This window comes from Saimiri boliviensis, chromosome 3, assembly GCF_048565385.1.
Source record: "Saimiri boliviensis isolate mSaiBol1 chromosome 3, mSaiBol1.pri, whole genome shotgun sequence".
Taxonomy (NCBI): Eukaryota; Metazoa; Chordata; class Mammalia; order Primates; family Cebidae; genus Saimiri; species Saimiri boliviensis.
The window spans coordinates 67,429,930-67,454,924 of NC_133451.1; the positions used below are offsets into that span (position 1 = coordinate 67,429,930).

Here is a 24,995-nt window from a genome sequence, read left to right on the forward strand (position 1 = left end):
ATTTCCATTGTATCTGGGAAGTAACTAACTTGCTTTTGATTTTACAGGCTCATAGGTACAATGGATATGCCTTGTCTCTGATAAGACTTTGGACTTAGACTTTGAGTTAATGCTGGATTGAGTTAAGACTTTGGGGGACTTTTGGGAAGGCATGATTGGTTTTAAAATGTGAGGATGAGGGGCCAGGGGTAAAGTGGTGTGGTTTAGCTGTGTCCCCACCCAATTCTCATCTTGAATTGTAGCTCCCATAATCCCCATGTGTTATGGGAGGGACTCAGTGGGAAATAATTGAATTATGGGGTGGGCTTTTCCTGTACTGTTCTTATAATAGTAAATAAGTCTCATGAGATCTGATGGTTTTATAAAGGGAAGTTCATCTGTACAAACACTCTTGCCTGCTGCCATATAAGACATGGCTTTTCTCCTTCTTTGCATTCCACTATGATTGTGAAGCCTCTCCCACCATGTGGAACTATGAGTGCATTAAACTTCTTTTTCTTTATAAGTTACCTAGTCTTGGATATGTCTTTATTAGCAGCATGAGAACAGTCTAATCCAGCTGTGGTCCAGGAGATAGTTCATATTTGCTGAGAAGTGATTTACAGCTCTTTTGCATTTGTCGAGGAGTGATTTACTTCCAATTATGTGATTGATTTTAGAGTATGTGCCATATAGCAATAAGATGAATGCATATTCTGTTGCTTTGGGGTAGAGGATTCTGTAGATGTCTATTAGGTTCATTTGATCCAGTACTGAGTTTAGATCCAGGATATCTGTTAATTTTCTGTCTCTATTTAATATTGTCAGTGGAGTGTCAAAGTCTCCCACTATTATTTTGTGGGAGTCTATGTTCCTTTGTAGATTTCTAAGAATTGCTTTATGAGTCTGGGTCCTCATGTGTTGGGCACATATATATTTAGAACAGTTATATCTTCTTGTTGAATTGAACCCTTTACTATTATGTAATGCCCTTCTTCTTTTTTTTCTTAATCGTTGTGGCTTAGGGTCTGTTTTGTCAGAAATTAGGATTTCCATCCCTGCTTTTTTGTTTGTTTGTTTGTTTGTTTTCCATTTGCTTGGTAGATTTTTTTCCATTTCTTTATTTAGTGGCTGTGTCACTGCATGTGAGATGGTTTTCTTAAAGACAGTATACCAATGAATCTTGGTTCTTTGTCCAGCTTGCCACTGTGTGCCTTTTAGTTGGAGCATTTAACTCATATTCATTCAAGGTTAGTGTTGATATGTGTGGATTCAATCTGGTCATCATGTTTTCAGCTAGTTATTATTCAGACTTGTTTATGCCTGGCACAGTTCTTGATGTGGCTGTTTATAGTGTCACTGGATTGTGTAATCTGGTATGTTTTTATAGTGGTTAGTAATGGTCTTTTCTTTCCATATTTAGTGTTTTCTTCATGTGCTTTTGTAAGGGAAGTCTGGTAGTAATAAATTCTCTCAGCATTTGCTTGTCTGAAAAGAATCTTTTTTATCCTTCACTTACGAAGCTCAGTTTTAGCCAGGTATAAAATTCTGGGTTAAAATTTCTTTCCTTTAAAAATGTTGAATATTGACCCTCAATCTCTTTTGGCTCTTATGGTTTCTGCTGACATGTCCACTGTTAGTCCGATTGACTTCCCTTTGTAGATGATCTGACCTTTCTGTCTAGCTTCTCTGAGCATTTTTTGTTTCATTTTGACTTCGGAGAATCTGATGATTGTGTGTCTTGAGGAATCATCTTTTTGTGAAGTATCTTACTGAGGTTCTTTGCATTTTATGAATTTGACTGTTGTCCTTTGTAACTATGTTGAGGAGTTTCTTGTGGATCATATCCAGAAATCTATTTTTCAAGTTGGTTCCATTCTCCCCATCTCTTTAAGGGACACCAACGAGTTTACAGATTGCGTCTTTTTACATGATCCCATATTTCTGAGAGATTTGTTCGTTTCTTTTCATTATTTTTTTTTTCTATTCTTGTCTGACTGTCTTACTTCAGAAAGCCATCCTTCAAGCTCTGAGATTCTTTCCTCTGTTTGGTCTATTATGCTCTTAATACTTGTGATTGCATTATGAAATTCTTCTAGTGAGTTTTTCAGCTCTATCAGATTGGTTACATTCTCTTCTGTACTGGCGGTTTTGTCTGTCAGCTCCTGCATTGCTTTATCATGATTTGTAGTTTTCTTGAAATGGGTTTCAGCGTATTCCTACAGCTCAACGATCTTTCTTCTTAACCATATTTTTAATTCTATTTCTGCTGTTTAAGCCATTTCAGCCCTGTTTACAGCCCTTCCTGGAGAGGTGATATGGTTGTTTGGAGGAAGGGAGGCACTCTAGCTTTTGAAATTGTCAGAGTTCTTGCACTGATTATTTCTCGTATTTGTGGACTTATTGTCCTTCATTCTTTGATGTTGCTGACCTTTGGATGAGTTATTATTTTTTTAAATTCTATTTGATGACCTTCAGGGTTGATTGTGGTATAAGGTAGATTCTGCCAATTGGTTTTATTTCTGGAAGATTTTAAGGGGCCAACATTCAGCTTCCAATTCCTAGACAGCATGCTCTAACTCTAGGGAAATTGTATTGGGCCCTGACTTTGTTCTCTGGTTCCTCGCGGTTAGAAATCCACTGCATTGGTGGTGCTGGGGTGCTCCTGGACTGCTGGTCACTACACTCTGACGGATAGTATCAGCCAAAGAGTTTCATAGTATAGTGATAGCGGAATCCATCCTCCTTCACACATGCCAGCAGCAATGGTAGAGGCAGCTATAACAGAGCTCTAGTGGGTACCGGGGTTGGGGTTCTTGCCTCTCTGTGGGCATAGCAGAGGCAACACAGCTGGGAAGGGCAGTAAGGAGCCACTGCTGACAACTGTGTTTGGGTTGTGCTGGAGGTGGTGTTGGCTTAAGTGCAAGGCACTGTGGAGCACATGTCTATGTGCCTTCTCTGTGTTCTGCAAGCAAGAATGGCTGCTCAGAGCAGAGAAGGATCTGTTGTTCTCTGCATGGTGTTAGTGTAAGGACAGGGCACTGGTGGGGCTGGGACTGGCTGTCTCTGTCCCTGGCAAAACTCAGTCTGTGATGGTGGTTATCATTGGTAAGGGTGTGGACTGTATTCATTTTTGCGTGCTGGCAGGACATGGAAAGCAAAATCTGCCACCTGCAAGCAGGCACCAGCAAAGCAATGTGGGGAGTTGTCATGGATGTAGGGGAAGCTTCAGTATAGGAGGGAGCATGCAGGCTGGTGTATGGCTGTAGGGGCTGCCTTGCTGGAGCTCGTCACCAGTCAGGCATGAGTCTGCCACTGCAGAAGCTATAAGGTGGGACTTCAGGGCACACAAGGCTGCCTGCAAGCAGCTATAGTCAATCAGGGCCCTGGGTAAGGTCATCAGACCATGACTTGCTCAGATTGGAAGAGGCCTATCTGATGGGCAAGACTGCCCCGCAGAATTTAGGACTTGACAGTTCCACTACAGCTAAAGTATCCTATGGGAGCAAGTCAAGCCTAGGGGGATGGTCCTCACTGGCTGTGCTTTGCTGCAGATACTCCTGCACCAAACCTTCTGGGATCCACATCAGCTGGCTTGCTACCCCTACCACTTCCTTAAGCAGTGTTCCCTGCCAACTCAAGTGTCTGTGGTGGTAAAAAGATCTCCTCCCGCTAGGTTTCCAGACACCTATGATGAAAGCTCCCTACTAGTTCAACTCACTTATTCTCCTGGAGCCATTGAGAGCCAGGAAAGAGTCTGGGTGTGCTGTAGCCCCATGTAAGTTTCCCAGCTTTCTCCCACTTCAGCACAGATTCTGTGTCCTCTCTCCACTTATACTCTGTGCCTTCCCTCTGCAGATCTGCTGGAAGCACGCCAGTCATCTCGGTTCCTCAGTGGGAGCTGTTTGACCTGGCTGCATCTAGTCAGCCATCTTGCTCCCTCCCCCAGTCTCTCCTTTATAATGTAAGTATTTATTGCTATAATATTCCCTCTTAGGACTGCTTTTGCTATATCCCACAGATTTTGGTATGTTGATATGTTTCCATCTTTGTTTTTTTCATAGAATTTTTAAATTTTCATTTTAACTCCTTTCCTTATCCAATGGTCATTTAGGAGCACGTTGTTTAATTTCCGTGCATTTGCATTATTTCCAGTGTTCCTCCTGTTATTCATTTTTAATTCTATTCAATTTTCATCTATGAAGATACTTGATATGATTTTGATTTTTAACAATTTGTTGAGACTTATTTTGCGACCTAACATACGTTTCATTCTGGAAAATGTTCCTTGCTGATAAAAAGAATCTGTATACTGCTGCTATTGGAGGGAGTGTTTTGTAAAGGTGTCTTAGGTTCATTTGATCTAAATACAGTCTAAATTCAATATTTATTTTTTGATTCTCTATCTAAATGATCTATCTAATGCTGCGTCCTCACTTTAGACCTAGTAATATTTCTTTTATATATCTGGGTGATCTAGTGTTGGATACAGATATACGTTTAGAATTGTCATATTCTTTCACTGGATTAATTCCTTTGTCATATAATGATTTTTTTTTACTGTTCTTGACTAAAAGTCTGTGTTATATAAATATAGCTGCTTCTCCTCACTTTTTGTTTCTACTTGTGTGGAATATGTTTTTCCATCTCTTTAGTCTGTATGTGTCTTTACCAGCAAGGAGAGTTTCTTGTAAGTAGCGTAGAAATCAATACTAAGAAAGACACTGTAAACCAGGAAATCACATGGAAATGAAGCAACTTGTTCCTGAATGACTTTGGGGTAAATAATGAAACTGAAGCAGAAATCAGGAAGTTCTTCGATAGTAATTAAAACAAAGATAAAACATACCAGAATATCTGGGGCACAGCTAGTGCAGTATTAAGAAGGAAATTTAAAGCACTAAATGCCCACATTGAAAAGTTAGAAAGATCTCAAATTAGCAACCTAACATTGCAACTAGAAGAAATACAGAGGAAAGAGCAAATCAACCCCAGAGCTAACAGAAGATAAGAAAATAACCAAAATTAAAGCTGACTGGAAGAAATTGAGAAACAGAAAACTATACAATAGATCAAGAAATCTAGAAGTTGTTTTCTTGAAAATGTTAATAAGATAGATACACCACTAGGTAGAGTAATAAAGAAGAAAAGATAGGAGACACAAATAAACACAATTAGAATTAACAAAAGGAACATTAACACTGACCCTACACAAATACAAAAAGAAAAATCAAACACTACTATGAGCACCAATATTCACACAAACTAAAAAATCTAGAAAAAATGGATAAATTCCTGAACACATACACCCTCCCAAGACTAAACCAGGAAAAAAAAAAATGAATCCCTGAACAGACCAATAAAAAGTTCCAAAATCAAATCAGTAATAAAAAGTCAACCAGCCAAAGAAAGTCAAGACCCAACAAATTCACAGCAAAATTATACCATATGTATAAAGAAGAGCAGTTACCATTTCTATCAAAAGTATTCCAAGAATTCTTAGGGAGGAGCTCTTCTATAGCTCCCTCATTCTATGAGGCGAGCATCATTTGGATGCCAAAACCTGACAGAGACACAACAAAAAAAGAAAACTTCAGAGCAAATATCCTTGATGAATATTGATATAAAAATCCTCAACAAAATACTGGCAAACTGAATCCAGCAGCACATCAAAAGGCTTATCCACCATGATCAAGTAGACTTTATCTTTGGGATAAAGGATGGGTCAACATATGAAAATCAATAAATGTGATTCATCACTTAAACAGAACTACAGATAAAACCCACACGATTATTCTAATAGATGCAGAAACAGCTTTTGACAAAATTCAACATCTCTTCATGCTAGAAACATTCAATAAAATAGACATTGAAAGAACATACTTCAAAATAATAATAGCCATCTATGACAAACTCAGAGTCGACATCACACTGAATGAGCAAAAGCTGGAAGCATTCTCCTTGAAAACCAACACAAGACAAGGATGTCCTCTCTCACCACTTCTAATTAACATAGTATTGACCAGAGCAATCAGGCAAGAGAAATAATAAAAGGCACCCAAATAGAAAGAAAGAAAGTTAAACTATCCCTGTTTGTAGATGCCATGATTCTATACCTAAAGAACTTCATCATCTCAGCCCCAAAGCTCCTTTATCTGATAAACAACTTCAAAATCTCAGGATATAAAATCAATTGCAAAATTATTAACATTCCTGTACATCAACACTAATCAAGCTGAAAACCAAATCAGGAATGTGATCCCATTTACAATTGTCTCAAAAGAATAAAATATCTAGGAATACTGTTAACTAGGGAGGTGAAAGATGTCTGTACTTATAATTACAAAACTCTGCTCAAAAAATCAGAGTTGACACAAATGGAAAAACTTTCCATGTTTATGGTTAGGAAGAATTAATATTGTTAAAATGGCTAAACTGCTCAAAGCAATGTATACATTCAATACTATTTCTATCAAACTACCAATGACTTACCTCATAGAACTAGGAAAGACTGTTTTAAAATCTATATAAAAGCTAAAAAGATCCTGGATAGCCAAGACAACCATAAGCAAAAATAATAAGGCTGGAGGTATCTTGTTGCCCTACTTGAAATTATACTCCAAGTCTATGGTAAACAAGACATCCTGGTACTGACTTAAAAAAAAAAAAAACTTAAAAACAAAACAAAACAAAACATATAGACCAATGGAACAGAATAGAGAGCCAGAAACAGTGCTGCACAGCTAAAATTATCTGATCATTGAAAAACCTGACAAAAACAAGCAATGGTGAAATGGCTCCCTATTTAATAAGTGGTACTGGGATAATTGGCAAACCATATGCAGAAGATCAAAATCGAACCTCTTCCTTACACCAGATACAAAAATCAGCTCAGGATGGATTAAAGACTTAAATATGAAATCTGAAACTATATAAACCCTGGAAGATAACAGTCAATACCATTCAGGAAACAGGAATGGGCAAAGATTTTATGACAAAGTCACCAAAAACAATTGTAATAAAAGCAAAATTTTACAAAAAGGATCTAATTAAAATAAAGAGCTTCTGCACAGCAAAGAAACTATCAAAAGAGTAAACAGATATCATACAGTGTAGGAGAAAATATTTGCAAATTGTGCATCTGGCAAAGGTCTAATATCCAGAATCAACAAGGAAGTTAAAGAAACTTACTAATGAAAACCAAACAACTCCCTTGAAAAGTGGGCAAATGACATGAACAGATACTTTTCAAAAGAAGACATTTATGTGGCTAAAAAGCATGTAAAAATGCTCAACATCACTAAACATTAGAGATGAAAATCAAACCAATAATATGACACCATCTTATACCAGTTCGAGTGGCTATTACTAAAAAATAAAAAAATTACTTTGATTTTAGACAACTATAGGGAATATCTTTTAGCATTGTATTGCCTGGGTTCGTTGAGCCACCTGTATCTAAATGTCTAAATCTCTTGCTAGACTTTGAAAATTTTCATTTATTATTTCATTAAATAAGTTTCCTAATCTTTTCTTTGTTTCTTCACCCTTAGGGATACTGATAATTTGTTTATCTTGTCATTTTATGTTGCTCCAAATGTCACAAAGGCTTTGCTCTTTCTTTTTTGTTATTACTATTTTTTTTACTTTTGTCTCACTGGATTATTTCAAAAGACCTATCTTCAAGTTCTAAAAGTCTTTCTTCTGCTTGATCTAGTCTACTGTTGACACTTTGATTGTATTTTATACTTCCTTTAATTGATTCTTCAGTTCTAAACTTTTTATTTGGTTCTTATTGAAAATATCTCTTTGGTAAATTTCTCATTCATATTCTGAATTTTTTAAAGTTTCTTTGTATTATTTTTTAGAATCCTCTTGAACATCACTGAGATCCCTTAAAAGCAACATTTTAACATTTTTGGCTGGGCATTGTGGCTCACTCCTGTAATCCCAGCACTTTGGGAGGCTGAGGTGGGTAGATCTCTTGAACTCAGGAGTTTGAGACCAGCTTGGGTGACATGGTGAAACTCTATCTCTACCAAAAAAAAAAAAAAAAAAAAAAAAAAATTAGCCAAGCATAATGGCACATGCCTGTAGTCCCAGATACTTGGGAGGCTGAGGTGAGGTTATTGCTTGAGCCCAGGAGGTGGAGTTGCAGTGAGCTGTACACTCTTCTTGCAGTGGAAGTACACACTTCTGGAGTACACACTTTTGTACTCCAGCCCTGGGCAACACAGTGAGATCATGTCTCAAAAAAAAGAAATCAGTATTTAGAAAAAAATCATTATTTTGAATTATTTATTGGGAAATGAAATTTTCTTTTTGATTAAGATTTATTGGCTGGGAACAGTGGCTCACATCTGCAATCTCAGCACTCTGGGAAGCCGAGGTGGGCAGATCACTTGAGGTCAGAAGTTCAAGACCAGCCTGGCCAACATGGTGAAACTCCTGTCTCTAATAAAAATACAAAAATTAGCCAGGCACAGTGGCTCATGCCTGTAGTCCCAGCTACTCAGGAGGCTGATGCAGGAGAATTGCTTGAACCTGAAAGGTGGAGGCTATGGTTAGCTGAGATTGTACCACTGCACTTCAGCCTGGGCAACAGGGCCAGACTCTGTCTCTGGGAAAGAAAAAAAAAAAAAAAAAGATCTATCACTGGAGAATTAATGTGTTCCTTTGGAGGTATCATATTTTCTTGCTTTTTATGTTTCCAGCATGCTTACGTTGATATCTGCACATGTAGTATGACAGTTGCTTCTTCATGTTTTGACATTTACTTTAGTAGAGGAGGATTTTTTTCTGAAGAAGTATCTATGGCATTCAGTGGGTAGGACACTGGCTGTGATTTTGGGTGCACTGAGTAGCATAGTCTCTGGGTGATTTATTTGGCTGTAAACTGCATTAGTAGTAGTTGTGATTTCCTTCATGGGTTAGGGCGCAGTCATTAGTGGAGACTGTGGTGAAATTTTGCTGTGGGCTAGTATGTTTTGTGGGCAGGTCTTTAGGCCACAGCAGTGGTAGCAGCTGGCTGAGTATGCCTATCTTTATGCCCTAGGGAAGTATGCGCTGCTGCATGTCTTGATTGTTACCAGTGTATTAATTCTTGGGACTCTAGGCAGCATGTTTGGCAGCCAGTAGCAGCAATGGTAGATCAGTAGGTGAGCAGGTTCTCAGGCCTCTGGGCAGTTGGCATGACATGGGCTTTCAAAGCAGCACTGGAAAGAAGATTCTCTGGGTCCCAAGCAGTGTGTGTTGATGTTGGCAGTGGCTTCTGAGGGCTGAGTGCATCACTATCCAGGTCCAAAGGATATCCATTTGAGAGGTAGATGCCAGGTAAGGTGGTGGTAGCTAGGAGTTCAGGCCACACCTCAGGCCCCTGGGAGAAGTGCTTAAGTTCCCAAGGGGGTGGATTGGGTTGGACAGTCTCCAGAACCTCAGGCTACAGGCTTTGTCTCGAAGAGGTGGGGGTGCAGTGAGGCTGGATAGCTGGTACTCAGGCACCCTGATAGTGAGAATAGGCACCGGCCATGCGAGACAAGAGCAAAGTAACCCTCAGGTCCCAGGGAGAGTGTGTGGGTGAGGGATAGAAGCAGCTTGGTTGAGGCCTTGCCACTAAGGAGGGTAAGGCATCCCTCTGGTCACATCCCTGTGCTGGTAGATGGGAAATATGCAACCCCTTCAAACCCTAGTCCTTATGGGATTTGCCTCTTTACCCTAGCTTCCAGAGCCCTCACCCAGCTTGCAACCAAGTCCCAGCAGCAATTTTCACTCACCTCCTGACCCCACCTCAGCTCACTCACTTCCCGGCACCAGTTGCTGCCTCTCAGGTCTAGCTCACTTCCTAGCCCTGACAATGGGAGTGATCCTGACTTGCTCTCCTGTCCCAGCAGTGACAACCCAAGTTTCCATAATGCCCTTGTCTCAGTGCTGCTGGGTCCCAGGGTAGCATGCAGTTGGCAGAAGTCTAAGTTTCTGTAGTCACTTAGGTCTCAGAAAGAATGTGGAACTTAGTGTGACCTCCCTCTCTGGAGCAATTCCATCCCACAGTCTCCTGGCTACTCTTTATGTTAGCTTCATGATTTGGGAGAGCCAAAGGGTTCTCTCATGGTGGTAATTATACTATTCCACAGTGGGGATGTGTACTGCTAGAAGTCTGTCATGTGCTCCTTCCTTGCATTAAGAAGTCACTCCTAGCTCCCAGCCTATCCTGGGAAAGGAGGCTCCTTCTTCTCCTTCTTCCTCTCAGCTTTTAGATTCTTCTGTTACTTCTCTGCTGAATTCCAGCATCATCTCTTGAATAATGTACTGATACTGTCACCGTCTATATACTACTCTGGTATTTCTAAGTGGAGGAGGCAGGCATAAAGTGGTTTTAGTCAGCCATCATGACTCTTCCCCCACCCTCAATATTGTGGTTTTGGTATTTTATTTTCCTTTCTTTGTTACTGTAAATGGAAAATACCACCTTGGTCTATCATGTTAAAATCTTCTTAATTTGTTGTCTGCTTTCAGTTGTGGTTCTGTACAGGGGAAGTTCTTGTTGGTTGTGTTCTCAATAGGTTGCCTGGTAGCTCACAGATGGTGGTTGTCACTCTTGGAAATGTTATATGCTCTGGGGGTGAAACTCCAAGGAAAGGGAATGAAAGTCGTATTTACTTACTAGGTTCCAACTCTGAGTCACAATCCATGCTGGGTCCTATTATAAGTGTGATTTACTCCTTTCAAGAGCCCTGTGAAGTGGACATGATTGCCCTTATTTTGCAGATAAGAAAACTGAAGAGACTTGCGGTCACACAGAATCAGAGTTGAGATATAGCCCAAACTTACAAGCTCACTGGGGCTAATACCAGCATCTACAGGCTAACAGAGGAAAGAGCTGTATGAGAAGAGAAAATAAGTATAAAACAGCTATTTAAGTCCAGTAAGTGTGAACATGCTTGCTTTTTGTATGTCTTCCCAGAAATTAATGTATTTTCAGTCCTCTCTTAAGTTTGCATTAGGAACCAACCAGAATGTACATGTCTGAAGTGGATGAGCAATGAATATAAATGGAAGCCCCAGCTGAAAAGAACTTAGACTCTCAGCAGTCCAGACAATGTCCAGTTTGGTGTGACATCTTTACCACAGAAGCTATTTTTCGTGGGTTTTCCAGAGACTCGAACCCTAGGATCAGTGTGGAGACTGAAGTTGAAAGAAGACTACAGACCAAGAGATTTAACTATCCAATTGGTCCTAAGCATCCTGTTCTTACTGACTCCCTCATGCATCTTGTTTGCAGTGTGGACTCCAATATGGACCATCAGAACCTAACATTTTAATCAATGAACTACATTTGTGCTTTCAAACTGCATGTCATGATCCATTAGTGGGCTATAAAATCATTTTACAGAGTTGTGGCCAACACTTTTGAAAAGTGGAAAATGGTAGGATAGGATAGGATAGGCAAGGATAGGCAAGGATAGGAAAGGATAGGCAATAAAATAACAGGATGCATAGTACAAAGCAGGTATAAGTATTGTATTGTAAACTCGTTTTGTGTGTGCATGAGTATATATGTATGTAAAGATGGAGAAAAATATGCACACATTCATACATACAGTGAATATAAATATACACAGGACCATATATGTATAAGAGAATGCAATATTACATGAGTTAGCTATTTGTTCTCCAGCCAAAGAAAACATTTTATATTATCCTGGGATGTGGTTTCATACTCTTAAAATTGGGACAGGAATGCTCCGTAACTAATAACAATATAACTAAGTAAATTACTAAATGTTTTCTTTATGGTATATACAAATAAGTACTTTATTGAAAGTTAGCAGTTCAACTTGTATCAAATGACTAATATTTTCAAAAAAAATTGGGTGGTGAAATTACAGGTTATGAAAAATATTTTTTATTTCATCTATATTTTCTGCTCTTTGTAATAAACATGCAGTGTCTTTTATAAAGAGAAAAATATGGATATATATTTAAAACCAACTAAACATTCAATGTTTTATGCATTACAGAAGAAACTATTTTTATGACAGTCCTTAGAAGAAAAAAATAAAAATTTACAAAAATGCATAACAAAGTCCAAGAACAAAATATCCTTTGGTGATTTTCTTTTATTGATAGAGCCCATGACTATGCAATAAGTGTCTAGTTTGTGGACATTTTCTGATGACCGCCTACAACTTGCAGGGAGTTTAAGTAAATTTAAACTTCATCACTCCACGATTGTTGAAACAACAAGGAGTTGCTGTGTGACTTTAGCTTTACCCAAGAGGAAAACCCTCTTCCCAAGCCCTTGCTGACAAAGGTAGCAACTCGAAAGTGTTCTCAGTATTGTTAGATCAAGGTAATTCTGAAGCAGTAATTTATGAGGCACCAGCATTCCAACATTGGTTGACTTTGGTCCTCATGATCATCATGAAGTAGGCACTCATAATATCCTTGTTTCACAGATGAGGAAACTGAGGCACAGAGGGAAAGTGAGTGTGGCACAGTGTTGAGTGCCATGCTCAGGGCTTTGGACCTTGAATGACCTACGCCATGGAATGAAATATTTGTACCTGTGTTTCGGAAAAATAATATGGGTAGCAGTGCATACGTTGTACCATAGGTGACAAACACCAAGTGAGTGAAAACTAGTTGAGAGACCACGCTTCACTCTCTCTCCCCATAAATATTCCAGCCCTGCAGAGCTATGAACTGTTGTCCAAACATGCAAATGACCTAATTATCTGGTGTCTTTTTACATATTATTCATCTAGTGACAGTTCCAGTCTTCCCTTTGTCCCCCTGGCAAATTCTTACTCCCCCTTCAAAAGCTAGTTCATGGAACAGTTTCTGTCTGCAGAATTAGCTGACATGCCACTTGCCTGTGTGAAAGGCAGCACAATGTGAAAGCAAGAAAAGGGAGTTGGGAGTCAGACTTATCTGCTCGGCCTCTCACAAATTGTGTCCTTCCAGAGACTGTCACCTCATCTCTGTATTGGGAATAATACTCTCTAACTTGCAATGTGGGTGTGGAAATTTTCAATGATATTCTGGCATTTCCAAACCATCTATAAATTGTGTTTATTTTAATTAGTTTGTCATCCTAGAAAACCACCCTTTCCACCACCACCAAAGAGACTGAATGGTACCATGTTCTATTTTCTCTTAGGATTTTAAACTTGTGCCTACACAAACATTGTCACCTTAGGAAAAAATTACATGACTCATGAGCAAGGGTCTGCAGCTTTCTCATTCCTCAACTAGATTCTGCCTTCTGGCCCATTGTGGTAGGGTGAATAATGCCCGTCACCCTTGAGATCCCATGCCCTTTTCTCTGGAAATGATTAATATGTCACAAAATGGCAAAAAGAGTCTTCACAGATGTATTAAAGATCTAGAAATGAAAATGGTTTCTGGATTATCCAAGTGGGTCTAATGTATTCACAAGGCTCCTTATGAAAGGTAGGCAGAGTTAGAGGTGGAAAAGTCGGGGGAGAGAGGGGAGATGTGACAATGGAAGTAGAGGTTGGGGTGATGCAGTTTGAAAATCAATGGAAGGTCCACATGCCAAGTAATGTAGATGCCTCTAGAAGCTGAGAAAGGAAAGGAAATAGATTCTCTTCTAGAGCCTTCAGAAGAAACACAGCTCTGATCATATTTTGAGTTTAGCATGTTCAACTCACTTGGAACTTGTGACTCCCCAGAATTGCAAGATAATAAATTTGTATGTTTACACCACTTCGTTTGTGTTAACATGTTACAGAAGCCGTAGGTCACTAATAAACACTGCGACAACTTCCTTTCTCCCCAAAGTAGAGCAGTGCCTTCCTGAGGAATGAATGAAAATACCATCATCTCGTACCTCTCTTCATTTCCGGAATCTTAATATCTTTCCAGTTAAGGTATTCATGGGCATAAAAGCAGAGTCTTATTTATTTATTAAATTTTTTAAAAGCCATCTAGTAATATGTAAGTACTACTAATATTTATTGACAAAGATAATAATATTCAAGGTAAATATGCAACTATAAAGTACTGCAATTATGTAAATGCTATGTATCAGCCAACACATAACGCCAAGCAAAATCAGTATTCAAACCTTCCTTCGAAATTTTTACTTAAAATACCAGAATTTTTTTCTTCCATGAAATTGTGTGTCAACACAATATTTGCACTATTATTAAGAAGTATTTTGACTATACAACAACTTGATTTATTTTGTTTATTTAAAACTAGAGGGATAATACAAATATCAGAAGTTCTTTCATAGTTACATTGAAAGTAGGGGGAAAAGTATGTTATAAGGCAAATGCACACACTTAGGCAGCTAACTCTCCAAAAGTTTCTTAACTATTTTCTTGTACAGTGGGGCTTGCAGGTCCAAGCAAATTTTCCTCCCATTCTTCAGCGTGGCTCTGGCAGGGAAAAGAGAAGTGACCTTTTAGTCTTTGGGTTTGCAGATGGGATTAGAAGGGGTGGGATGGGCAGAGGAGTCACAGAAGGGGTCACTGACTGATGCAGTGTAAGGACTCACATCAGTTGGGCGTTGGGGCAGTGGGGTCCGGCCTTGATCACCTCCAGGCTGGTGATGTGCCTGGGACGGACCTGGGAGGTGGTCTTCACACACAGGCACTGCAGGTCCCCATCTCCTTCCTCAGCGTCAGCTGGGCGGGGAAGGGAGGGGAGGGGGGGAAGAGGAGGAGGGCAGGGAGTGGTGACTCCATGAGTGGCCAGAGGTACTTTAGGGACCTTTTCCACTACCGCCAGCCTTCTTCTCCTTAGCCATAAATCGTACTTCCCTCGGAGAGAAGTTGTGCTGAGCAGGTGGCGCGGTGCACGTGCAGCGCCTGGCACGGTGCCCGCACACTCAGCACGCGCGCGCTAAGTGTAGCCGCGATCAGCAGCCTAGAGGACTCCTCCCCAGCCCCAGGGCTTCCCGGACCCCCCTCGCCGCTGCCGGCCCTCACAGCCTGGCTTCTGCTCTCACCGCTGGCGAAGGCGACCAGAGCTGGCAGGAGCAGCAACCCCAGGAGCAGCAGCCCCGGGTGGGAGGCGCAGGGCCCGGCTGCGGAGCTCATGTTGTCGCGGAGGTTCCAGCAGGATCCCAGCGCACAGGGAAAGTCGAGCTGAGTCTCAGTGGCCAGTGACTCCTGGGCTTCACCAGGCTCGTTTTATCCCCAGCTGTCCTTCCAGTCCGGAAGCCTGGGGTGAGGAACTAGGAACTGCGGTGCGAAAACTACCACACTGCTGGGAAGACTTGGGCTCTGTCCCGCAAAGATTATTAAAAAAAAAAAAAAAAAAAAAAAAAAAATGCTGCGCCAGCTGCCTTGGCTGGGTCCTTCAACCTTAACTTACAAACAAGCACATGTGTAGAATTGGAAACAGAACATGAATCTTAGAAGTTTTGTTGTTGTTGTTGTTGTTGTTTTGCATTGTATTAATAGTAAAGTTCTCTGTAGTTACCAAGCAAGTTACACAGCAGGTGCCTTCAGGACCCTGACAGTTCCTGTTGTCTTTCCAGTCTCCCAACTGCAACTACCAATGATTACTACTGACTTTGGTGGTGGTATGTGTGAAGGCTGCGTTATTTGCAATATTTTCTGCTTCTAATAAGTTTAATTTGGTATCTAGGCGATGACTCTTCTGAATTTCACCTCAATGTGGAAAACTCCCCTGCTGTCTGGATGGGATTTACCAGGCTCCACCAACAATCACCCGGTATACTGTAAGATGCAAGTTCTATTTTCTTATTACTCTTACTCTTAGAAAAATTGCATAAGTAATGTTTGAATGGATTACTTTTTGCAAAATCTTAGCGCCTGGCCGTTTCTTGTTTCCCTCCTGAATAATTGCCCAGAAGAGAGGACAAGGACAGTTTGCCAGGCTACGTCTCCCAGTGCCTGCTGCGTCTTCAGCCAGTACCAGTGGCAGGGTGAGATGGGCTGCACTTTCAGTGGGGAGCAATGATGCTCTCTGTGAGAGGACTCGGGGTGTCTGTGAGTTGAGGGTGAGAATGCTGGGAGGTGAGGGTGGAGCAGATGCAACAGAATCCCACACAAGAAAGGAGCAGAGATTCATATGGGCCATCTTCTATTCTTTGAAAAAAATGACTTTGGCTCTTGATTAGGGTAAGGTACACCCTTAACCCGAAAGCCCAAGGTTTCCTGTCACACTGATTAAAAGTGGTGAAGGGTGTCAGGAGATCACTGCATGAAAAAAGCTGACATCCTAATACCCAGTAGGACTGGACTTCTATAGAAATATGCAATTTAATTATTGAGCTGAGTAGTTTATTTCTCTTATTCTCTCACTACCTGCCTTTTCAGCTGGCTAAGACTTATTTATACTTCTGGTGTCAGCTTAAATATTAGTTCCTCAGAAGGCCCTTCCTTGACAATCTCTGATATGTAATCATGCCCTCTTGCCTTTCTGTCTTGCAGAACTCTGTTTTTCCTATTTCTCACAGGTAATGCACACACACACACACACACACACACATGCACACACACACACGTACACATATCTCTTTTACACAGAGATATATATGTGTATATGTGTGTACTTCACAGTGCAAAAAGTAGTTTTGTTTCCTACCCTGGAAAACACTATGAAGTCAGAATTTATAATATTTATCACTGTTTCAGTGTACTGGTAGAGACTCAATTCAAAGTGCTACATTAGTGAAGATTATGTGTTGAAAATGATGATGATGAAGTTTAAACATATTCATGTATCCACTCCTTCGAGCAGTTGAAGCATATCTCTATATTAACATGTGAAATATATAGTTGCAATTATTTGCTCACTCTCCCACCAAATATTAATCTTTTCAAGTGCAGTCCTCTGTGACTTATATACAGTCATGCAGCACCTAACAACATTTTGGTCAACAATAGACTGCATATATGACAGTGGTTCCATAAGATTACAATGGAGCTGATAAATTCCTTTTGCCTAGTGATGTGACTCTTATTGCCTCATGGTTGTGAAAGGAAGCAGTGACTGAAACATGTCAGTGAAAATTACTGACATGTTTGTGGAAATGCTAATGTAAAGAAACCCACTGCGCTGCCAGTTGTATAAAAGTATAGCACATACAATCATGTATAGCACATAATACTTGATAAGGATAATAAGCAATGATGTTACTGGTTTATGTATTTACTATACTATAATTTTATTATTATTTTAGTAAAATAAATTTCTACTGCTTATAGAAAAAAAAATATTAACTGTGAACCAATCTCAGGCAGATTCCTCAGGAAGTATGAGCTGCTATCATCTCTATCATCGTAGGAGATGGCAGCTCCATACGTATTATTGCCCATGAAGACCTTCCAGTGGGACAAGACAGGTAGTTGGAAGACAGAAATACTGATGATCTGACTTCATGTAGGCCTAGGCTAATATGCTTCTGTGTCTTAATTTTAACAAAATGTATGAACAATAAAAAAAAATACAAAACAAAACAAAACAAAATTAGTCAGGCAGTGTGGTTTTTGTCTGTAATCTCAGCCTGGGAGGCTGGGGTAGGAGGATGACTTGAGACCAGGAGTTTGAGACAAGCCTGGAAACAAAACGAGTCCCCATCTGAATTGCAAATTTCAAAAATTAGCGGGCATGATGGTGCACATCTATAGTGGAGATCAAGGAGGATCACTTGAGCCCAAGAATTTGGGGCTGCAGTGAGCTATGATCCTATCATTGCACTACAGTATGGGTGACGAAGAACCCCATCTCTAAAATAAATAAGAAAACAAGCTTATAGAATGACGATATAAGGAAAAACATATTTTTGTACAGTTGTACAATGTGTTTGAAGTGCTATTTCAAGAGTCAAAAAGTTTAAAAATTAAGAAGTTTCTAAATAACAAAATTACAGTAAGCCAAGCTTAATTTATTGTTGAAGAAAAAATGTTTTTTTTTTTTATAAATTCAGTGTAGCCTAAGTGTACAGTGTTTACAAAGCCTAAAGAAGTGTACAGTAATGTCCAAGGCATTCACATTCACTCGGCACTCACACTGATTCATGGAGAGCAACTTCCAGTTCTATTAGCTCCATTTGTGGTAACTGCCCTGTACAGGTGTACCATTTTACTCTTTTATACCATATTTTTACTCTATTTTTTCTATGTTTACATATGTTCAGATACACAAATACTTACCATTGTGTTACAACTTGCTATGGTATTCAGCACAGTGACATGTTTTGCAGGTTTATAGCCTAGGAGTAATAGACTGTACTACCTAGCCTAGGTTTGTAGTATACTATACCATTTAGGTTTGTGTAAGCACACCCTATGACGTTCACACAATGACAAAATCACCTAATGATGCATTTCTCAGAATGCATCTCAATTGTTAAGCAAAACATGACTGTATTTTTGAACATCCTGTATCCAACACAATGGCTGTTGTAGAACCTGTTATTATTCATACATGTTTATGAACCTGAAACTTGAAACCCCTTCTGAGTTAGCAGCAAAGAGAATGAAGAGGGGCATGGTTTTGCATATGGATGGGCAACACACTGGGTTTGCACAATCTTACACCGAGATTTTAATGTTTGCAGTGTAAAGGGATCCAGATGGAACTGAGTGGCAAATAAATTACCATTTCCCTGCATGTAAACAGAATAACTCAATACATGCACACAAAAATAAAAGACATCTATTTGAATCTCAGGAGGTATAAGCATGGTGTCAACACTGTGCCCTCTCTCAGGAGTTGATCTTGTCAGGTTTCGGTCCGAAACCACTAGACATAATGAGTGAGAGGCCTGCTATCCTGTAATTATTATAGTATATAGAATCTGCTATTTATGTATCAAGTTGAATTATGTGTGCCAATAATACTATGTTGTATGTAATGTAATCTCTTCATTAGAGAAAGAAGAACAGAGGAAAGTACTGTGGTACAGTGGTTAAGAGCACAATTTGAAATTCCCACTCTGTTACCTATTTAGTTATATGAAAGTAGGCAAGTGTTTTAGACTCTTTAAACTTGATTTTTCTTTTCTGTAACACTGGGGAGAATAATCATAGTCATAAGAAATAATTACTAACATTTATGTATGGGTTATTTGTGACATGCATTATTTTAAGAACCTAAAATTTATTAACTCTTTTAATTCTTCCGTAAACTCTATGAGGGAGACAATATTATTATCACCATTTTAGGGATGAAGAATCTAAGGTAGAGAGATTAAGCAACATGACCTGATATACCAGCTAACAAGTGGTAGAGACAAGTTACCTCATTATTCAGACTCCATAGGATGTGCTTTTAATCTATTTTTTAAAAAAATTGTTTAGTTCATGGCTAGCCATATGCAGAAAGCTGAAACTGGATCCCTTCCTTACACCTTATACGAACATTAACTCTAGATGGATTAAAGATTTAAACATGAGGTCTAACACCATAAAAACTCTAGAATAAATCCTAGGCAATACCATTCAGGACATAGGCATGGCCAAGGACTTCATGACTAAAACACCAAAAGCAATGGCAACAAATGCCAAAATAGACAAATGGGATCTAATTAAACTTAAGAGCCTCTGCACAGCAAAAGAAACAACCATTAGAGTGAACTGGCAACCAACAGAATGGGAAAAAATGTTTGCAATCTTCCCATCTGACAAAGGCTTAATATCCAGAATCTATCAATAACTTAAACAAATTTACAAGAAAAAAACAACCCCATCAAAAAGTGGGCAAAGGATATGAACAGACACTTTACAAAAGAAGACATTTATGCAGCCAACAAACATATAAAAAAAGCTCATCATCACTGGTCCTTAGATAAATGCAAATAAAAAACACATTGAGATACCACCTCATGCCAGTTAGAATGGCAATCATTAAAAAATCAGGAGACAATAGATGCTGGAGAGGATGTGGAGAAATAGAAATGCTTTTACAATGTTGGTGGGGGTGTAAATTAATTCAACCATTGTGGAAGACAGTGAGGCGATTTCTCAAAGATCTAGAAATAGAAATACCATTTGACCCAGCAATCTCATTACTGGGGTATAAACTACCAAAGGATTATAAATCATTTTATTATAAAGACACAGGCACACATATGTTTATTGTGGCACTGTGCACAATAGCAAACACTTGGAACCAACTCAAATTCCCATAATGATAGAATGGATAAAGAAAATGTGGCACCTATACATAATGGAATACCATGCAGCCATAAAAAAGGCTGAGTTCATGTCCTTTAGAGGGACATGATTGAAACTGGAAGCCATCATTCTCAGCAAACTGACACAAGAACAGAAAACCAAAGACCTCATGTTCTCACTGAGTGTTAAACAATGAGAACACACAGACGCAGTGAGGGCAACATCACACACCAGGGCCTAGAGGTGGAGGGCTGGGGGAGGATTAGCAGGGTTGTGGGGATTGGGGAGGGATAGGATTAGGAGAAATACCTAATGTAGATGATGGGCAATGGATGCAGAAAACCACCACCATGGCACGTGTATACCTAACAAATGTGCATACCCAACAAATACCTTTGGCATGTGTAACAAACTTGAATGATCTGCCTATGCACCCCAGAACTTAACGTATAATAAATAAATTTTTAAAAATTGTTTAGTTCATGCATGCAAACCACTTACTATTCCTGGCATATTAAAATGATTAATAAATTGGAACCATTATCATACTACATTAAGAATGACACAGATCATCAATTTGGTAACTTGTTTGGCCATACTGTGAAATATCAATTATACAGAAAAATGGAGAAAAATTAAAGCTTTTTTCCCCAACAATTCTGTTAAAATTAATAATATACAACAACAAATCAATAGCAAATTTTGATCACATAAATATTTTTGTAAGAATAGTGTAGGTATAAATGTTAGGGGTTATAAAATGAATGAAAGTCCTATTGATTGAAAAAGTAGAATTAGGTGTCTAATAAAGTTTATGTTCTATATTGTATTTATTTTTATAAATAAATATAAAGCTGATTCTAATATTAGAATTGTAACCATGTAGATTTTAACTGAATGCAAGTAAGTATCAAGTAAAGTCTTTTTCTTTCTTCCTTCCTTTTTTTTTGTTCCAGAAAATTCATAGTTTCATAGAGTATGTTAATTTATTTCCATCATCTATTTTTTTGTTGTTCTACTAGTGGCAAATATATTCACTTCAAAGTAATAACCCCAGTTTATAAGACTCACATTCACAAATTTATTATTTTAGAGTTTGAAGTCTAAAATAAACATCAGAATAAACTTTCAGAGTATAATTTAAATAAAACATCAAACATATTTTTTCTAAAATATAAGTGGATAGTGAACAATGAGACCACATGGACACAGGGAGGGGAACATCACACACTGGGGCTTGTGGCTGGTGGGGGAGGGGTGGGGAGGAACAGGTAGGGGTGGGGGGATTGGGAAGGGATAACACGAGAAATACCTAGTGTAGTTGATGGGAGGATCAGATGCAGCAAAGCACCAAGACGTGTGGATACCTATGTAACAAAATGCACGTTCTGCACATGTACCCCGGAAATTAAAGTGTAATAATAGTATTTCTTTCTCTTCTAAAAAAAAAAAAAAAAAAAAAAAAAAAAAATCCTAGGACTAAGACACTGAGAGACTCTAAGTTCCTAAATACATTAACAACACTGTATTGAGCAAGTATTCTATGTTGGATTTCATGTGATTCCTATTATTGTTGATCACTATGAAATCTAATAATCATCATTAGTATGTCTAATAACCATAAAGTAGAGTAGGAAAAATCGACCAAGTTGTGTTTGAATAGAAATTGTTAAATAAAAAAATGCAAAGCACAGTCCAATTTAACCAAGAATTAGAGAGTCGAAACCAGGCTTTTATTTTCATATTGTTTCTGCCATCTTTTAATCAGCCATCTCAAAATAAAATGTGATTTTTGAGACAGAATGAAAAACATATCCAACTTTTAATACAGTAAGAATAGGTATCCTGAATAAATGAGAACTCTAGAAAATCAAGGTTTCAAAAACCTTGAATTTTGAATTAAATCAAAAATTCCTGGGAATTAAAGAAGTTTGGCAGAAATGGAACAAATTAGTCAGTGGATTGATCACCTTCCAATTTTTTCTGTACAATTTTCTTGATTCCGGGAGCATCTGGGTCCAGGCAGATTTTTCTCCCATCCTTCAGTGTGGCTCTGCAAGAGACAACACAATTATCTGTGAGTGTGCTGGCCTGAATATAACTAATCCACGAGACTAGAGGAAATGAGTGCAGATGAGGATGGAGGTAGAGGGTTTCCCTGATGAGGCAATGGCACAGAAGCAGCAACTTACATCACTTCGACTTTGTTGCAATGGATTCCTTTCCCATTCACTTCCAAACTTTGGATGTTTCTGGGATGTATTCCAGAGGTTGTCTTCATACACATGCAGCGCAGTTCAGCATACGTGTCAATATCTCCACTTTCCTCTAGGGTAGAAAATATGACCTTTTAGTGGTCATGAAGATTTTCCTCAGGTCCCTTATTTGCATATTGAGAGTAATTGTACCTCTCTCATAAAGCCATTGTGAATATGATCTGTAATGCTTTAGTAAAGAGCCCAGAAGAATGCCCAGTACACATGAAGTGCCCCCCTGTGTGCTTCCTCCAACTGGGGTTGTTGGTATAATGGCACTATGCAGCCTCAGGAGCACCAAGCCAGTCTTTCCCCCAGACACAGGTATAACAGAAGCATCAACAGGTACAGGGAAGAATCTACCTTTGCTTTTCTCTAAGTTTCTCTTAGTTTGTCCATTACTGGAGGAAGCCAGAGCAGTCAGCAGCAGTGACAGAAGCAGCAGCACCTGCAGGACATGAAATGGCCTGGCACTCTTACAAGAAGGGATGGTATCGAGTTTGAGCCTCATGGTGGAGAAGGCTGAGGTACAGATGTTTCCAGAGCCAGAAGACCTCTGAGTGAGGGTGAGTTACTGCCTATAAATCTGCATATAAGTGGCTTTTCATGCCCTGAAGATGTCATTTATATACCACCCCTCAAAGCCAGTAAGAAGGAAGAGGTAGGGAAGGAGGAAGTGAGGGTATGTGGTGATACACACATAAGCATATGAAGCTGTGCCCAATGCAGAAAAATAGCACATGGGTCAAAATTCCTACCAAGTTGCATATTACACATCACTTCACATTTCTACTGTCCCTTTCTCAATACCTATTTCCCTTAAACATGTATAAGGGAAGGTAGGAACTAGACTGAAATACTACATGCATTTTCTTTGTATGACTGTATAACAATATGCCCTGCCTTTTCTATAAGGCAGTTTTTAGGCTTAATAGAAATTTTAGGAGCACTCGAAAGCACAAACATGTGGCCCTTGAAAAAGAGAGTTATCTTTCCTTTTTATTGCCAAAGAACACAAATGTTCTTTTCCTAGTTGTTGATAAATATTGGGATTGGTTTGGAGCATGTGAGTAAAATAAGAGTCAATTACCATCAAAGGTTGTCTTTGGATTTTAGCCTATTGGATTCTTTCTGCCTTCAATCTATATTATATTTTGTAATTTCATCTCATCTAGAATGTACAACAAAATTCATTCCCCTTTCTATTACAAAATAAGCTACTTGTTTCTGCTACCTAATAATACCTAAAAAGCAGGACCCAGAATATTTATTTTTTATTTTTAGTTTGACAGAAAAATGATATAGTTTATTGCAAAGGATTCATTCACTGCAAACATATTTGAAATAAAACATACAAATTTTTCTTCATCATTTCTTCACATTCCTACTCTTCAGTGGTAAACATTGGTAACAATTTTGCATTAATTTTCTATTCTATCTGCATTTGTATGCACACATGTATATGTATACAGAGAGACACGTTTAAGACATAGAGGTACACATATGCATAGAAGTATTTTATATGGATCACTATACAGCTGACTTTTATCCTTCAAAAATATGTGTTCAGCATCTTTTCATGCCATCTTAATGTAGTTTTCCCCATTCTGCTTAATGACCACATGACATCCGGTAAGAACAATAGTTACTCAGCCTTGCCTTGTTGCTGCCCTTCGGGGTGTTTCCAGTTTTGCACTACTAGAAATTGTGCAAGAGATGTCCTTACCAAGGAAAATATCTGTTCCTAAATTCTCAGACTTGAATTAAAGATTTGATCTGAATTGCCATATCCTTACAAAGACAGCGAGGTGGACCTACACATTACATGTTGGCTTTATGTTATTTTCTGGTTCTCTGTCCCATCTATAAGACTTTCTTCCTCAAGTGAACCATACACTTTTGTAGGGAGTGGCATGTCCTACGTCTTTTGTATCCTGTAACAAGTAGGATACTTCAATACAAAGTAGGTCTTAATTAATAAATCAATGAATATGTATCACATGAAAGTTTCTCAATCTTTTCTAATCACCTACAACTCCCAAGCCAAACTTGACAGTCCCCAAAGCAACCATATTATTTAAGTTGATTTTGAAGATTGTCAGTAAAGAAGAGGCAGATACAAGTGGCCCTGGCAACAAGTTTTCTTCCCTTTACAACTATGTATAAGTCTCACAGAATGTTGTTTAAACTTTCCATAGTCTTTTATTACCTCTCATATCTTTAAATTTTAGAAGAGATGCTTAAAATATTAAATGTTCAAAATAACTCTATCAAAAATATGAATATAGTAAATTTTTTTTTGAATCATGTTTTTGTTTTCAAGCCAATTTTCCGTATTGTTTAATAGTTATCTACTATGTCTACTCAAATTCTCAGGTCCTGTTTCTAAACACAATAACCTACATACCACATTTGACAGTTTACTTTACAAGTAAGCAGACTTCCAAATTAATGTGCCTTGAAAAGTTTCTGTGACTTGATGGTGACGGTCTGTCTCTGATTAAAGTATTTTATTGTGAATTCCTCAAATGGTTGACGTACTAATTAATGTAGAACCTACTAACACTAAACAGGACAATGATTTATTTCTAAGTTTAGTTGAAACAAAAAGTTTTATTGACTGTTTTGCACTTAGACATTT

General features: G+C 38.7%; 2 protein-coding genes across 2 annotated transcripts; both read right to left on the reverse strand.

Moving 5' to 3' along the window:
* Positions 1 to 14,177: 14,177 nt before the first annotated feature.
* PF4 (platelet factor 4) lies at positions 14,178 to 15,183 on the reverse strand. Its single transcript, XM_039468476.2, has 3 exons — positions 14,957 to 15,183; positions 14,504 to 14,633; positions 14,178 to 14,384 (listed from the first exon to the last, which is right to left on the reverse strand). The coding sequence occupies exons 1-3, from the start codon at positions 15,045 to 15,047 to the stop codon at positions 14,297 to 14,299; spliced, it is 309 nt and encodes a 102-aa protein (XP_039324410.1). The 5' UTR covers positions 15,048 to 15,183; the 3' UTR covers positions 14,178 to 14,296.
* Positions 15,184 to 21,794: 6,611 nt separating this feature from the next.
* PPBP (pro-platelet basic protein) lies at positions 21,795 to 22,963 on the reverse strand. The gene is made up of 3 exons (XM_003931968.3): positions 22,718 to 22,963; positions 22,292 to 22,427; positions 21,795 to 22,152 (listed from the first exon to the last, which is right to left on the reverse strand). Exons 1-3 carry the CDS (start codon positions 22,863 to 22,865, stop codon positions 22,050 to 22,052), a joined length of 387 nt encoding a protein of 128 aa, XP_003932017.1. The 5' UTR covers positions 22,866 to 22,963; the 3' UTR covers positions 21,795 to 22,049.
* Between the last annotated feature and the right edge of the window lie 2,032 nt (positions 22,964 to 24,995).